This window comes from Schistocerca americana, chromosome X (assembly GCF_021461395.2).
Source record: "Schistocerca americana isolate TAMUIC-IGC-003095 chromosome X, iqSchAmer2.1, whole genome shotgun sequence".
Taxonomy (NCBI): domain Eukaryota; kingdom Metazoa; phylum Arthropoda; class Insecta; order Orthoptera; family Acrididae; genus Schistocerca; species Schistocerca americana.
The window spans coordinates 279,091,066-279,106,126 of NC_060130.1; the positions used below are offsets into that span (position 1 = coordinate 279,091,066).

The 15,061-nt window shown below is 41.5% G+C and overlaps 1 protein-coding gene and 1 non-coding gene across 2 annotated transcripts in view; one reads left to right on the forward strand and one right to left on the reverse strand.

Annotated features, from left to right (window-relative positions):
* Window positions 1-15,061, forward strand: part of LOC124555568 (probable ATP-dependent RNA helicase DDX31) — a 241,192-nt gene that overhangs the window by 139,947 nt on the left and 86,184 nt on the right. Inside the window, exons 9-10 of the mRNA XM_047129527.1 lie at window positions 10,367-10,445; window positions 14,756-14,861. Of these exons, the coding sequence (XP_046985483.1) occupies window positions 10,367-10,445; window positions 14,756-14,861 (185 nt within the window). The remainder of the gene's footprint in view (window positions 1-10,366; window positions 10,446-14,755; window positions 14,862-15,061) is intronic.
* Window positions 8,339-8,413, reverse strand: Trnat-ugu. The gene has a single exon. It is a non-coding gene; the product is annotated as a tRNA-Thr (tRNA).

Genomic DNA, 15,061 nt, shown 5'->3' on the forward strand with positions numbered 1-15,061 from the left:
CTGAATCTGCAGACTATTACCTTTTAATAGATATATAATTTATTCAATTCCGAAGGCTACAACTATTTTTAATTTTTTTTTTTTTGAAATGTGTTCTACATGGGCGTGACCCACTGTGGCGCTGTTAAACTGCTGTCAAATGGTGTTATTATTAACGTCCGTGTTCATCAGGTACATTTTAGTGATGTGAGATAAAGTATGTGTTGTGGCTAACCTTTGATGGTTCAATATATATCGCTGGTGTGATTGTCGATTGTTGCATGTTTATTTACTCTGCCGTTATCGCGAAAATATTCGTAATTAATTCTGTTTCTTGAGTCTCTGTTTTGTTGAAGTATAATAATGAGTAAAAGTAAAGTTATTATAAATCCTCTGAAGGCTTTTAAGAAAAGGAGAAATGTTGGAAAGCCAAAGGTATGTGTTATTACTGTAAACAATAAATACGATAACCAAGTGAGTGAACCTAACCTCTCAAGTACACCTGCCCATAGCAGTCAAAGTGGGAAAGAAAATACTTCACAGAAGAAGCTTGGTTCAATGAGTGAAAACTATAAATGTTTTATGGGCGAATCGGATGTGAATGAAATATTTGATATGTCGGTTCTCAAAGGAATTTTTTCAAACTGTGTAAGATGTATTCATTGTAGTGAAGTTGGTCTGGAACTCTCCATAATAAAGCACGTAGGACTTGCTAGTGAAATACAACTGAAATGTGATAAGTGTTCATACATGACAACCTTTTGGAACAGTGTTGCAGTAACTGCAACTGAAGAAAATGGTAGCAAAATCTACGAACACAACAACGAGCGATGCTTGCTTTAGACAAGGAACGCCTTCGGGCTGCAGACAGGGCTGTAAAGAGTCTAGAAATACAAGCAAGAGTAAACAGGAGGAGGAACAAGAGGAAGCTGGAGGAGGAGTTTGCAGAGGATGAAGGTAATCCATCCTATGGACCTGGAATGCACTAAAAAGTTAATCCAATCTTTGTCGCTCGATTCCCAAAACTTTCATTTTCTCATACTAATTACATGTTTTCTAAGGATCTTCCAAACATATTTGTTTCAAACTTTCAGTAAATGTTACACAGTACCTTCTGCATAATTTAACACAGCCTTTTTCCAAAAAACTGTATATTTTTGAATATATAAATAAAAAATTGCAAAAAAGTTGTGAATTTTCATTACAATTGAAAAAAAATCATCTTTAATAACTGAACTAAAATTTTGTAAAATCCCTGTGTTAAGTTGTAGCCCATATTCCAATAAATAATCTGTAAAAAGTTCAACTTCCTACCTCAAATACTTTGTGAGGAAAGATGTAATTTATAAGCGTTATTTTAACATTGCAAGTATAGGGCGTTCCGGAGCACCTTAAGGATTTGTTCTACGCAAGATCGACCTTTTCTGAACCCACCTTGGTATTCGCCTAGTTTTGAATCCAGCTGAGGTTCTGCGCGGTTTAGTAGGGCTTTAGACAGAATTTTGTATGTTATTGACAATAAAGAGATTCCACGATAGTTGTCGGGGTCTGTTTTACTTCCTTTTTTGTACAGAGGATGTATGATTGCAGTCTTCCAATCTGTGGGGATTTTTTCAGTTTTCCAGATTTTATGTATAATTTCTTTGAGTTTTGCAATAAGATTTTCTCCTGCATTTTTCCATAGTTCTGCGATGATTTGGTCTTCTCCTGATGCTTTGTTATTTTTCAGCGACTGAATTATCTCTTTAATCTCTTGTAAACTTGGTGGCTTTGAGTCTGGGTTTCGTTGTGTACGATGGAACTCAAATTTTTCTGCAGGCTTTTCACAATTCAGTAATGTAGAAAAGTATTTTGCAAAAATTTCACAGTTTTCGGTGTTGGTATGAGCAATTTCCCCATGGTCATTTTTGAACTGGAGTGATCGAGGAGATTACTTTGTTAATTTTTGTTTGAATACTCTGTAGAAATTTCGGGAATTGTTTTTCTTGAAATCATTTTCTATGTCTTGCAATTTTTTGTCTTCGTGTTGTTTACGGACTGTTCGTATTGCTTTCGTGACTGTTTTCCTGGTATCTTTGAGATCTTCCAGGGTCTTTTGATTTTTGTTGCACAACCAATTTTGCCACGCCTGTTGTCTGAGATTTATCAGTTGGTCACACTCATCTGTCCACCATGGGTGTTCACGTGTTCTTCTTTGCGGTGCTACAGTGTCAGCTGCATTTAAAAGTCCTGCTTGCAGTTGTTGCCAATTTTGTGGTTTTAAATTTGGTGTTTCTTTTGTAAATTGTTCATTGCCATTTATCTTTTGTAAATCATATTTACGGTGTGGAGATTTCTTAGTGAATTTTCTTTTTTGTGGAATGACATCTAGGGAGAATTTTGTTGGGTAATGGTCGGAATCTAGGTCTAGTCCATTAAGGACTTTAAGTTTCATGATTTCTACTGTATTTACGCGGGAGATCATTACATGATCCAACTGATATTCACCTAGTAGTGGATTAGGTGAGATCCAAGTTTTCGTTTTCGAGGCTCTTTTCTTGAAAAATGTTGATTTGAAAAATGGTCATGGTTTTTGCAGATTTCAATGCCATTCCGGATGGTCTGTGTATGCCCTGACCATTTACCTACCCAATATCGATATTTCTTTTCTTTACCGATTTGTGCATTGAAATCGCCCATAAGGATTTTGACATGGTTATTTGGGATTTTTTGGAGAATATTATCTAATTGGTTCCAGAATTCTTCTACTTCTTCTATTTTGTTTTTGTTAGTGATGTTAGTTGGTGCATGTCCGTTGATTAGGGTGTATATATTATTAGCTGATTTTATTGTCATCGTGGAGAGCCGACCCGAGTAAGATTTGAAAGTTGCGACTGAATCAAGTATTGATGTATCTACTATAAATCCAGTTCCAAATTGTGGACAATTTGCCATGGCTCGTTTTCCAGGTTTTCCTTTGTATATCCTGTATCCTTCCAAATCAAAAGGATTTTCATCTGTATATCGTGATTCCTGAAATGCAATAATTTTGATTTTACGTTCTCTGGATTTGTCCAGGATGTTTTTTAGTTTTCCCATTTTTAAGAGAGAATTTACATTAAATGTCATTAGCCAAATTCTAAATTTTGATTTGATTTTGTTAGTAAGGGATTTTGAGGTACTCCGATTTACCTCCATGCACACTTCTGTGGTCTCCCCAGAATCCGAATAGACCACTTGCGGTTTTTCAACCGTGGGATTTGACCCACTGGGGTAATTTGTCTTTGAAGGTGCTGTATCCATGTTGATTTATTTGGACTGGGTTTGTGACTGAAATTGATATTTCAGTCTGGTTAAGCTCAGAGTTCCACTTCCGAGTTTTATAGATCAGCCGCCACTAACATGTGGAACAGACGCTGTAGGGTTACCGCCACTAACCTGTGGAACCGTCGTGCCCTTTGTCCAAATAACCTTGGGCGATAGCTTTTATAGTATCACAAAAAGCACGGTTGCCTCTTCCGCCAGTTCCGCTGTACCGATGATCTTCATCTCCGCCTTCGCTGCCGTTGAGGTCTTCACCGTGTCCCTGGCAAGGGGCCCTCACGAGGTGCTATCATCCGGGCCAGGTGAACCAAGGTTTTTTTATGAGGTGTTACTCCTCCCCGTCCTCCTTTTTCAACCGGTCTTGGGACCGGCTATGGCGGAGTTCATTGTGTTACATTTCATTTTTTTTATTTTTCTTTGATATTTGCATTGTATAAATTATATTCTCATCAACTATGTAGTAACAAATTATATGGAACCATTTTAACAACTGTTAAGCATTCAATTCGCTGTAACCTCAGAAATCTTTACATATAATGTTCTTTATATTATTTTAAAAAAAGCATTAACAACTGTATACCAATAAGACTGTAACAATGAGAAGTCTTTGCTATTAGATTCAAAAGCATACGACCCACCTTACATTTCAAGGCGGTGGGTTACTCTGTACTGTTAATGAAATAAATAAATAAATAAAATAAATAAATAGCCATCTGGAGGACGTTTCGTAACATCCAATAGAACGAGAATCCGGAGCTGCTGAACACAGAAACAATCTTTGCTTTATAGGGCATTATCGCCTCACGCGCAAGTGGAATTGTCTGCATATAAGGCGTAGTCCGGAAATCCTGTATGTTCTAAGATCCTGGAGGAATTGATCTAGAAAAAACAGAAAAAATTCGACATAATTGCCGCTACACCTTAATCCAAGACTCCTCCAAGCACTTAACACGCACATTCGAAGTTAGAATGTTCTGTCACCATGTTGGCTTACACTCGGTAGTCTCATGTACGGTGTATAACACACGAGAAATGGCCAGTTATGCCCTACGAAGACGAGGCATTGAAAAACGTATTTGCACGGGCCACTATTAGGTGCCTTAATGTGGATAGATTAGCTGCGAAAAGCTAACCATGATGACAACGGGCCAGTCATCTGAACACTTGCGCACTATTCCATGGATTACACTAGTCGCAGACAGTTGGGGTACACAAATTCCTTCCCGGGGGGTACGGGGTGGCGGCAGGAAGGCCATCCGGCCACTCCTTCGACTAACATTGCCACATCCGATAAACCCTGCCGACCCTGCGTATCCGCGGGACAAAGGCGCAAGCAAAAGAAAGAAAGACAGAAAGAAAGATAGATAGATAACAACGGGCCAGTGCCACCTGTTTCTTGTATTCTGTTCTTTCTAACATCAGGCTGGGTTCATAAACACTGTACTTATGCAAGAACGGCGTCTACGAACACAATTAATGCAATTGACTAAACTCAGCCATCTTTGTCGATTTATGTTTTTAGTTGTGTAGCGCCACTGATGTTGATACGGACATCCATTGCTCATTCAAGACGTCGTAATGCCTGAAATATTCATTTCCTGCTGTTGGTTCCTTATGTCAAAATACTCAGTTCAGGATCATCCACTGTTTGTGCAATCTGGAACGTAACATTTTAAGACATCTTGGATACAGACTGTCAAAAAAAATTACTACTTTTCAGAAGTTATGAGGAAAAAACATGCTCTTTTTGGATGACAGTAATCTTATTGGCATGAAGTTGGCAGCCAGCATGTAATCTTCGGATAATGAGTTGTACCTACCTTGGTATGCTCGTTTAGATATGTGCTTTACGTGCATACAAAATTAGTAGTGACACCCAAGTCCCGTGGAATAAACCCCAACAATTCTTATAACACTACGCATAGAAATAAAGTTTATGTTCAATGCGGGCCCTGGTAGAGAAATTACACTGATGAGCCAAAACATTATAGTCACCTATTTAATGTTTGTCCACTTTTTGAGTGGCATGGATTCGACAAACTCTTGCTATGTTTTCTGCAGCGTGTCTGTAGTTTGTGTACGCGGAGCTTGGCCATGATACCATCGTGAGTTCACTATCGAGCTCCTCAAACCACTGTAGCACGATTCTGGCTTTCTGAGAGGGATAGTAAACCTGCCGGAAGATGGTATCGCTGTCGGGGAAGACATCAAGCACGAAGCTATGCATGTGGTCTGACATAATGTTCGGGTAGCTGTCGTGGTGCCTTTGTTTACTACAATAGGTTCCACGGAAGCCCAGGTCCCCATAGTATAATACTGCCCTGACCTGGCTGCTCCGTAACACTGTATATGTTCCGAGCAACCGTTCGCTTGAATGGCGCCGTGTCTAGACATAACCGTCGACCCATTTTAACAAGAAACGTGATCAGTTCCAGATGGTCCCTTGCCCACTCATATTGCAACTGACAATCTCGGTGGGTCAACACGGGAACGCGTAGGTATCGTCAGCTCCGGAAGCCAATGTTCAACAAAGTGCGCGAAACTGTGTTTTCTGAAACACTTGTGCATGTACTAGCATAGTACTTTGTCGTCAGATCTGCCAGTTAGCTGCCTATCCTGCTCTACGGTGTCGGGAAACCTCACCTCCAAGTTTTGTGATGAAGCGTGGACATCCAACACCTTGAAACTTCCTGGCAGATTAAAACTTTGTGCCAGACAGAGACTCGAACTCGGGACCCGAGTTCGAGTCTCGGTCTGGCACACAGTTTTAATCTGCCAGGAAGTTTCAAATCAGCGCACACTCCGCTGCAGAGTGAAAATCTCATTCTGGATCCAACACCTTGTCGCCTGCCTTTCGTCATCCACTTTCCTTGGATGCTCACAATAGCAGTCGAACAGTCGACGAGCTTCGCTGTTTCCGAGATGCCTGTTCCCAGGCGCCGGGCCGTAACAGTCTGCCCTTTGTCAGAGTCGCTTATGTCAGTGGATTTCCCCATTTGCGGCCTGTATCGTCGGTAGAATTACTCTCCAGTTCGTCACTGTTTCATCTATATACACACATCAAATAACGTTTTGCATCACCTCGGTTCCGAGAGTTTCGGAACCTGTACAGAAAATTGGAATAGAGATCAACATAAACATCATTTCCGCCCGTTTTATTGCTCATGAAAACCACACATTGCACTTTGTACCACGATACAGCGAGACCTACAGAGATGGTAGTCCAGATTGCTGCACACACCGGTACCTCTAATACCCAGTAGCACGTCCTCTTGCATTGGTGCATGCTTGTATTCGTCGTGGCATACAATCCATATGTTCCTCAAGGCACTGTTAGTCCAGATTGTCCCACTCCTCAACGGCGCCCTTTTCAATCTATTCCAGGCATGTTCGATATGGTTCATGCCTGGAAAACATGCTGGCCACCCTAGTCGATGTCGTTATCCTGAAGGAAGTCATTCATAAGATGTGCACGATGGGGGCTCGAATTGTCGTCCATGATGACGAATGCCTCTCCAATATGCTACCGATATGGTTGCACTATCGCTCGGAGGATTGCATTCACGTATCGCACAGCCGTTACGCCACCTTCGATGACCAGCGTACCAGCTGCACGAAAAGCATTATTCAACATGGTGGCGTTGCGGTCAGGGTTCCTCCGAGCCATAATCCGTAGGTAGCGGCCATGCACCGCAGTAGTAGCCCTTGGGCCGCCTGAGCGAGGCATGTCATCGACAGTTTCTGTCTCTCTGTATCTCCTCCATGTCCGAATAACATCGCTTTGGCTCACTACGAGACGCCTGGACACTTCGCTTGTTGAGAGCCCTTCCTGGCACAAAGTAACAATGCGGTCGCGATCGAACCGCGTTATTGACCATTTAGACATGGTTGAACTACAGACAACACGTGGCGTGTACCTCCTTCCTGGTGGAATGGCTGTAACTGATCAGCTATCTCACCTCCGTCTAATAGGCCCTGCTCATGTATGGTTGTTTACATCTTTGGGCGGGTTTAGTGAGATCTCTTAACAGTCAGAGGGACTGTGTGTGATACAATATCCACAGTCAACGTCTATCTTCAGGAGTTGTGCGAACCGGGGTTATGCAAAACTTTTTTATGTGTGTACTTAACCAACCGCGCCATGTGCCCGCATGTCACCAGCGGCACTGAATTTCGCGGTGGGCAGTGGTCATAATATTCTGGCCCATCAGTGTATACGACTTCATCAAATAGATTCTTCAGGAAATACCGTGCGTTTTATTGATTTCCACGCGTAAGAAACGGGTATCTTTATATCTCCTATGTCAGATGTATTTATTTTACACAGTTTATTTTCTGTGGTGTCATTGTGACAGATTACAGCTTCCTTTCCAACAATCATCGTCATTTTAACGAGATTCTCTTGACATACTCGAGCTTTCTACGAGGGTAGTTCAAGTAAGTCACAGTTGTCGCCCCACTCTGAGAACATTGCGCAACAAGGGTGACGCATTGTCAGAACAGAGTACATTTTTGCGTTTCCTGCAGACACAGTTCTGATGTGGTGCAGATAACGGGTGCATCACAGTGTGGGAGAGAAGTGGCGCGGCAACTAGAAACGTACTTAAAGTTGAAGTTCGCGGGACAGTACAATTCTTCAGGGTAAGACGTCTGACGAGCACACAGATTCACCGTGAAATTCTGGACCAAATGCAGTGTTGCGTCCGACCATAGTGAGATGACGCCAACAATTTGACTGAGGCAGCATAGACTTGGGTGATGCTGATCGAGAAGGAAGGGCATAGAATCGACCACAGACTGTAATTTCCAGGCAGTCTAGGAAATGATTTGCAGTCGTCGCAGATTTTCCGCCGATGAGGACGTTCACACAGTTCGTCTCCAGTGCCTCCGCGACCAAGGAGCTTATTTCTGTCGTCGAAGAATTGATAGATTGGTAGAACGTTCCAGCAGTTGTTTACAGAGACTAGTGACTATGCTGAAAAATTAGAATTATATATTAATACCTTCAGCTGCTGACGGGCGTTGATATATATGAACGGGGTCAGGTGAAAATGTGTGCCCCGACCGGGACTCGAACCCGGGATCTCCTGCTTACATGGCAGACGCTCTATCCATCTGAACCACCGAGGGCACAGAGGATAGTGCGACTGCAAGGACTATCTCGCGCACGCCTCCCGCGAGACCCACATTCTCACCTTATATGTCCACACACTACGTAGTGTCCCTACCCAACACACTCACTACTCGTGGAAGACATTCTTACCAAGTCCCGTAAGAGTTAGAGTAATATGTGTGAATCCGCGCAGAAGGAGGGGGTCACGGCCGGTATTGCCAGAACTATGTATTCGGACATGTCCGAAAGAACAGACACCATATCCATATAACTACATGTTGAAAAATAGTGTCATGTATATTTGTCACTGTGAAGTGTAGTGTAAATTCAGCAAAAGTTACTTCGTCTGCCATAAAAATGTGCAACGTACTTTTGAAAGTCCGCACCTACCATGTTTTTCCCAGTTATCTTATTTGACAAGCCTTCCTCAGATTTAGAAAGAAAGTATTGAGATTATCTTTCTGGATATGTGCAAGACCACAAGACGATCATTTGGGATGCATATTGCTTTGTGCTTTTCTTTGCCCTTTGATCGTACTTGTTTTGACGTATGCACGTGCAGTAATGCTGTTTAGTTTGGTTGCTCTGTATTTACCTTTGGAAGTTTAAAACGAAGCCAACTGCCTTGCCTCAGTGGTAACACCGGTTCCCGTCAGATCACCAATTAAGCAGGGTGCACTCAACCATTGTGAGACCGATCGAGTAGCTACTTGATTGAAAAGTAACGGATCCGGTCACGAAAAACTGACAAGAGCGATGTGCTGAACACATGCCCCTCCGTATCAGCATCCAGTGACGCTAATCGGCTGATGAAGACACGGCGTTCGGTCGGTACCGTTGGGTCTTCAGAGTCCTATTCGAACGGAGTTTAGTTAGTTTAAAACGAAACATCTTTGATAATAGTTTTTCTCATACCCCGTTATTAATGCCCATCAAATAAAAATGCACTTCTCAAAAGGTTTGTACTCATCTGTACAGAGCCTTATGCTTCCGATGACGTCCTTATAGCGTAAGAATACAGCATGAACGATATTTCACAAAACCTTGTTGACAGTAATGATTGTTTCCGTTTTCCTTTCTTGATAGTGGTTTCTAGAGTCTGAAAAAAAATAATAGTGACATACACATCACGATGCCTGGCTGAAAACTGTATAAAGTCCCGGCGCAATGTGTTTATGTTCCGTCGCTGAATCCTGCACAGTAACATAAATCAAGTGTCAACGTGATCTGCCGTATAGGTTAAGTGTACTTAAAAAAAAAACAAAAAACAAAAAAGATGTGAGTTTTTAATAGGTGTGTGTGCTTCTTGGACATGAATGAATTGCGGTACTGTGTCGTCATAATGAGTTTGACCGCTGATGCTGTGCAAGGATGTTCAGTTTTGACTAGATACAGTGTATAAAGTAAGAGCTGAAGATGCAGTTAGCGAAAACCGTCAGGAGTTAAAATAAAAGAACTTGGCGATTAAGGCAAGAATCAGTTATTTGATAATGTTACCTGTTTGTAACGGTTTATTGTCAAGAGACAGGTGTAAGAGAAGCCTGCTTCACCACTTACAACAGTTGATAAATGATCGGCATACGGGAACTGCGGGATTCAAATCCCCATAGTTTTTCCACAGTTTCCTATTTCGACGAAATTGAATGTAGGCAAGCTTCCTTTCAAAACGACCCGGCTATTCCGTTCCTCTCCCGTTCCTCCTTGCCCTCCAACTTTTGATCCATCTCTGATGACCTCCCTTCTACGGGACGTCATCTCTTAATCTTTAAGGAATAGAACGTTGCACAAAGTTGATTGTCATTAAAGTGGACGTCACCATGCCTTACCTTATGCCTACCAGGCAGTTGTTTCTGAGTTTCAGACAAAATTTTAGTAATTCACGTCGATTATTGACTGTAGCAGGTACGCTAAAGTGCTGTAACCCTTTAGTAATTACTTATAGTAATGTAAAATTTGTTATTTTTCCCACAGTTTAGAGGAGCAAGAGATGTCCACCTACTTCGAGTACTTAAAGATGGCCGTTAATGCTTCGCCGAGATGGAAAAGTGAGGTGAGATATTTCTTATTTTATGCCGTGATATTTTTAGTTCATTTACGTTTAAAGGTCTGGTTTCCTAGATGTGATAATATGTCAGATGTACGTCCATTCGCTCATCCTCTGAAAAGAATCAGTATTCTTGAATGATTTTAAAGTAAATGATAACGTCAGCGCGTAACTTCACAGCTTTGGTTCCGTAGTACTGTAGGCAACTTCAAATTTTATTGCATTCTGGATTTCATAAATTAAGGAAAAATCACAAAAATTGCAATAACTCGAGAATGTAGTAAGTAGTTTTCATGGTAGTTGAGTATGCTGTTACCACAACAGCGCCGCACAAAATTAGCGCTGAAACCAGCTTCCATAATCTGTACAAAACAAAGAGTTTCATTTTTGGTAGTAAGGCTTCAGTTGATGCTGTGGGAGTGAGAAAAGACTGACGGCATTACCAGCTTAGCCCGAACGATTCTGGGGCACCATTTCCCGAATGAACAGCGACTGACGGCCACTGGTAGAATTTCATTTGATCAGAGTCAAACAGGGATGGAGAAATGACTAAACATTCTTCGGTATTTGTTTGTATACTGTGGCAACTATGTTTCATCACATGCTCGACATCGAGAATGTACAGGAAAATACGGATAAAGGTTACCACACATACCGATGACCGATATTTCTTGTTATGCACTTGAATAAATAGGTCCACTAGTCTATATCAGCTACGTACAGCCCTTGCTGCAGCCTAAGGAAGGGTCATACGATCCAGTAATGCGAACAGAAGGCTGCGTGGGCGCGACTGGTGTACAAGATGACCATGCGCGTCACGAGGGGACGATTGCAATGGACGAGTCAAGGTGTAGACCGGGCTCCGATCAATGATGGACCGCTGTGCCCTTGCTGACCTTGCAAGGAAACAGCAGATATACTTCGATGTCATAAGAACGTGGAATGGGTTATCATTTGTCAAACGGCCCTCGCACGGGACTGTCTTTTTGTAAGGGATTGTTTATCTTTAGGTCGATGGACAGAGCTTCGTGTTTTCCCACTTGAATGTGTGACGAGTGGTCGTATAGGGATGACGATCTTGACACGTACATACGAATGCACCCTTATTTTGGTGCAATAAGTGACGATTTTATCCTACAAGGCGATAAAGCTCGTCTATACTGGCTTTGTTTGTGGACGAATAAATTACACACAGAACAGTATCTATGGAGTGGCCAGTTTTATCTTTCGAATCCAGTTTGAAATCTACCTATGTTTACTTCCAGCATATAATCAAGCCCACATCAGTAGATACCCAAATCCACAAATCCAGAACTTCTGTGGATATTCGAGGGTTGTTGCTTTAATAGTGGCAACTATTTATTTACTGTTCGTACAAAATAGATACTTGTTTCAAAGTTTTACTAACCTTCAAAGTAGTCACCAGCATTGTGTATAACCCGTTGCCAGCGATGTGGAAGACGTAGGATACTCTTAGCAGTTCCAATTGTGTTGACAGCTCCAGCGGCGCGGTCTATTGCCCGACGAATTTGTAGCCGTTCTGAAGCGAATGCAGTGAAGTGTTTCCTTCAGTTAAGAAATCGAGTTGAACTCACGAGGGCGTAAGTCAGGGGAGTGCAGTAGATGGTATAGCACTTAGCAGCCCCATCAGTCAAATATATCAGTAACAGCTTGCACTTTACGTGCTTGAGCATTGTCCTGCAAAATGATGATCAGGTTCTGCAGAAACTGTCATCACTTCTTCCTCTATGCTGTTCATTTTTGGAACACAACCTACGACCAGCTTAGAGACGGAAGTTATGACACTTTCTGCTGGACCTACCCATAATTTTGCAGGACAATGCTCAAGCACGTACAGTGCAAGCTGTTACTGATTTGTTTGACTGAGGGGGCTGCTAAATGCTACGACTTTCACATCGCTGGCAACGAGTTATACACAATGCTGGTAACTACTCTGAAGGTCAGTACAACTTTGAAAGACGTATCTATTTTGTACGAGCTGTAAATAAATAGTAGCCACTATTAAAGTTCCAACCCTCGTATGTATATTGGTTGACATCGCTTTGCCCAGCACAAAAAAAAAACATACGTCTGATGCACTCCTATATTTCCGTCATCAGCTTTGCCATCGTCCTATTAATCAGAAATGAAAATACAGTGCCATCTTTAGTAACGCATAGCTCTAGCTAGTATACCAACCACCACGTTTCGGTCCCTCCGCTCTGGTACTAACTGCACTCCTCGCTCTATGCAGTTGCTTATACAATGATGGTTTGTGACGTCATTCATATGGCGCCAATCAAGACATAAGTCAGAAATACAAAATGTCGTTTGAATCATATTATCTACAATTCCAAATTATGCTGAAGGCCAATGTTAACTAAATTCAGTGCATCAAAATATAATTCTAGGACCGAACACATTGACGGTTGTGATCGAGTTGAACCGGGTTCACATGAGGAAAGAGGTGCTAAAACATACAAAAACAAAAATCACTTTAACAATGTCACAATAAAAATTGAACGTGTTGTTGATACGTGTGTTAAAAAAGAGGGCATTGATTAGTAGAGTACAAATCTGAAATCGGGTTTTGTCTGGGCAAAGTATTTCGAAATTTATTATTTTTTTCAATACCTTAATTAGTATTAATTTAAATATCGTCTTTTAGATGAAATAGGTTACATGTGTAGAGGTATTCTGACCTCGCACTTCGACTAAGATACCCCAATTACTCCAAAATGACAAGAAAGAAGTTGAGCTGTGCTCTCGTATCAGGCTTGGTGCAATTAGTTCAGCTACAGCTACATCTACATCTGCATGAATACTCTTTAGTTCACACTTAAGTGCCTGGCAGAGGGTTCATCGAACGACTCTTACACAATTTCTCTATTGTTCCACTCTCGAATGGCACCCGGGAAAAACAAACGTCTCGAACTTTCCCGCGAGTTGTGATTTCTCGTATTTTACTAGGTTGATCATTTCTCCCTATGCAGGTGGGCGTCCACAAAATATTTTCGCATTCGGAGGAGTAAGTTGGAGATAGAAATTTCGTTAATTTCGTTAAAAGATCTCGCCGCAACGAAATTCAACATTCCTTATAGTACTCATGTGGATGACCTCACACGTCTCATTATTTAGAATCGATTCCCGCTTTTCGCACCCTACAGATATCTTGTCTAACTCATTGTACAATTGGGTTTTATCTTCACATGATTGTACTAGAAGATCAATGACAGCAGAATCTGCAAGCAATCTAAGAGGGATGCTCAGACCGTCTTATAAATGTTTTATATAGACTAGAAACAGCAGAGGCGATAGAACCCTTCATGGAAGAACGCCATATATCTTTTCTGCTTTACTCGATGACTTTCCGTCAGTTACTGCGGGCTGTGACCTTTCTGACAGGATACCAGAAATCCAGTCGCACAGCTGAGACAATACTCCATAGGGACACAGTGTGATTAGAAGCCGCTTATGAGGAACGGTATGAAAAGCCTTCTGTAAATCAAGTGATAAATCAATTTGAAATCCTCTGTCGATTGCACTCATTACTTCGTTAGAATAAAGAAGAACGATATATCTGAATCCGTGCTGACTATTTGTCAGTAGATCGTTTTATTCGAGGTAATTCATGTGTTCGAACACCGTATATGTTCCAAAATCCTACTGCAAAGTAAGTGAAGGTATATGGAGGCTGCCCCCCCGCCCCCCTCCTCCCAGAAAACTATTACGTCACTGAAAATAAGATACAGTTATGACTTTCAGACTTTTAATAAATATTAGTCATGGGCATAATTTTTAAAAATTGATCCCTGCAGTACCAGTCCTATATGAAAAAAATGAAAAGCTTCAAATGAAACTGTGTGTTTTTTGTACCTCGGTGGCTCAATGATAAAGTTCCAGGCAACAGATCCCAAGGCCTTCGGTTCGATCCTCGGGCAAACTAGGTTTTTTATCTGTCACTTATCACTTTTTTTCGCCTCTAACAATGTTAATGTGAAAAATGCTCAGTTAATTGTAGATTTCCCTGGCTTGGAACTAAGCTCGTCGATCGGGAGAAGGCAATGGCATACCACTAGAACAATGTGTAGTAAAGCACTGTGGTATTCAACCCAACATTTGTGTTGACGGCAGCTTTAGCTCTTTATCGTACAACAAGTGAAACTGAACTTGGGTCATAGCTCAACTTTCTTTTGATAAAATCGTGCAGTTTAAAACTGTAGAGTATGTGTAGATTTTTAAGGAATTTGTGGGAATGTACTAGTTTTATATGTTTATCATATCGATGTGCTAATGTTTTCTGTTCGAATTTTCAGCTGGAAACGTACCTTCATAAAGCAGAAACTGTAGCAGTAGGTCTCCAGCACTCTCTTGAAGACATCGTGTTAAACGACGAGAAACTTAAGCAGAAGGCATGTAAAGGTAAGCCGGCATTTCTTTCTAATGGAAATATTTTTCTAAGACAAGCGCCCATTGCTATATCAGTAAACCAGCATTTTCGCAGAAAGACCTTACAAAGATGAACTTCGGTATGAGGGTAGGAGATATTCACGTTGCACATGCCCCGTTAGTGACGTGTCTCGGCCAAAATGGTAAGAAATGACATGTGTAGTGCTCTGTGT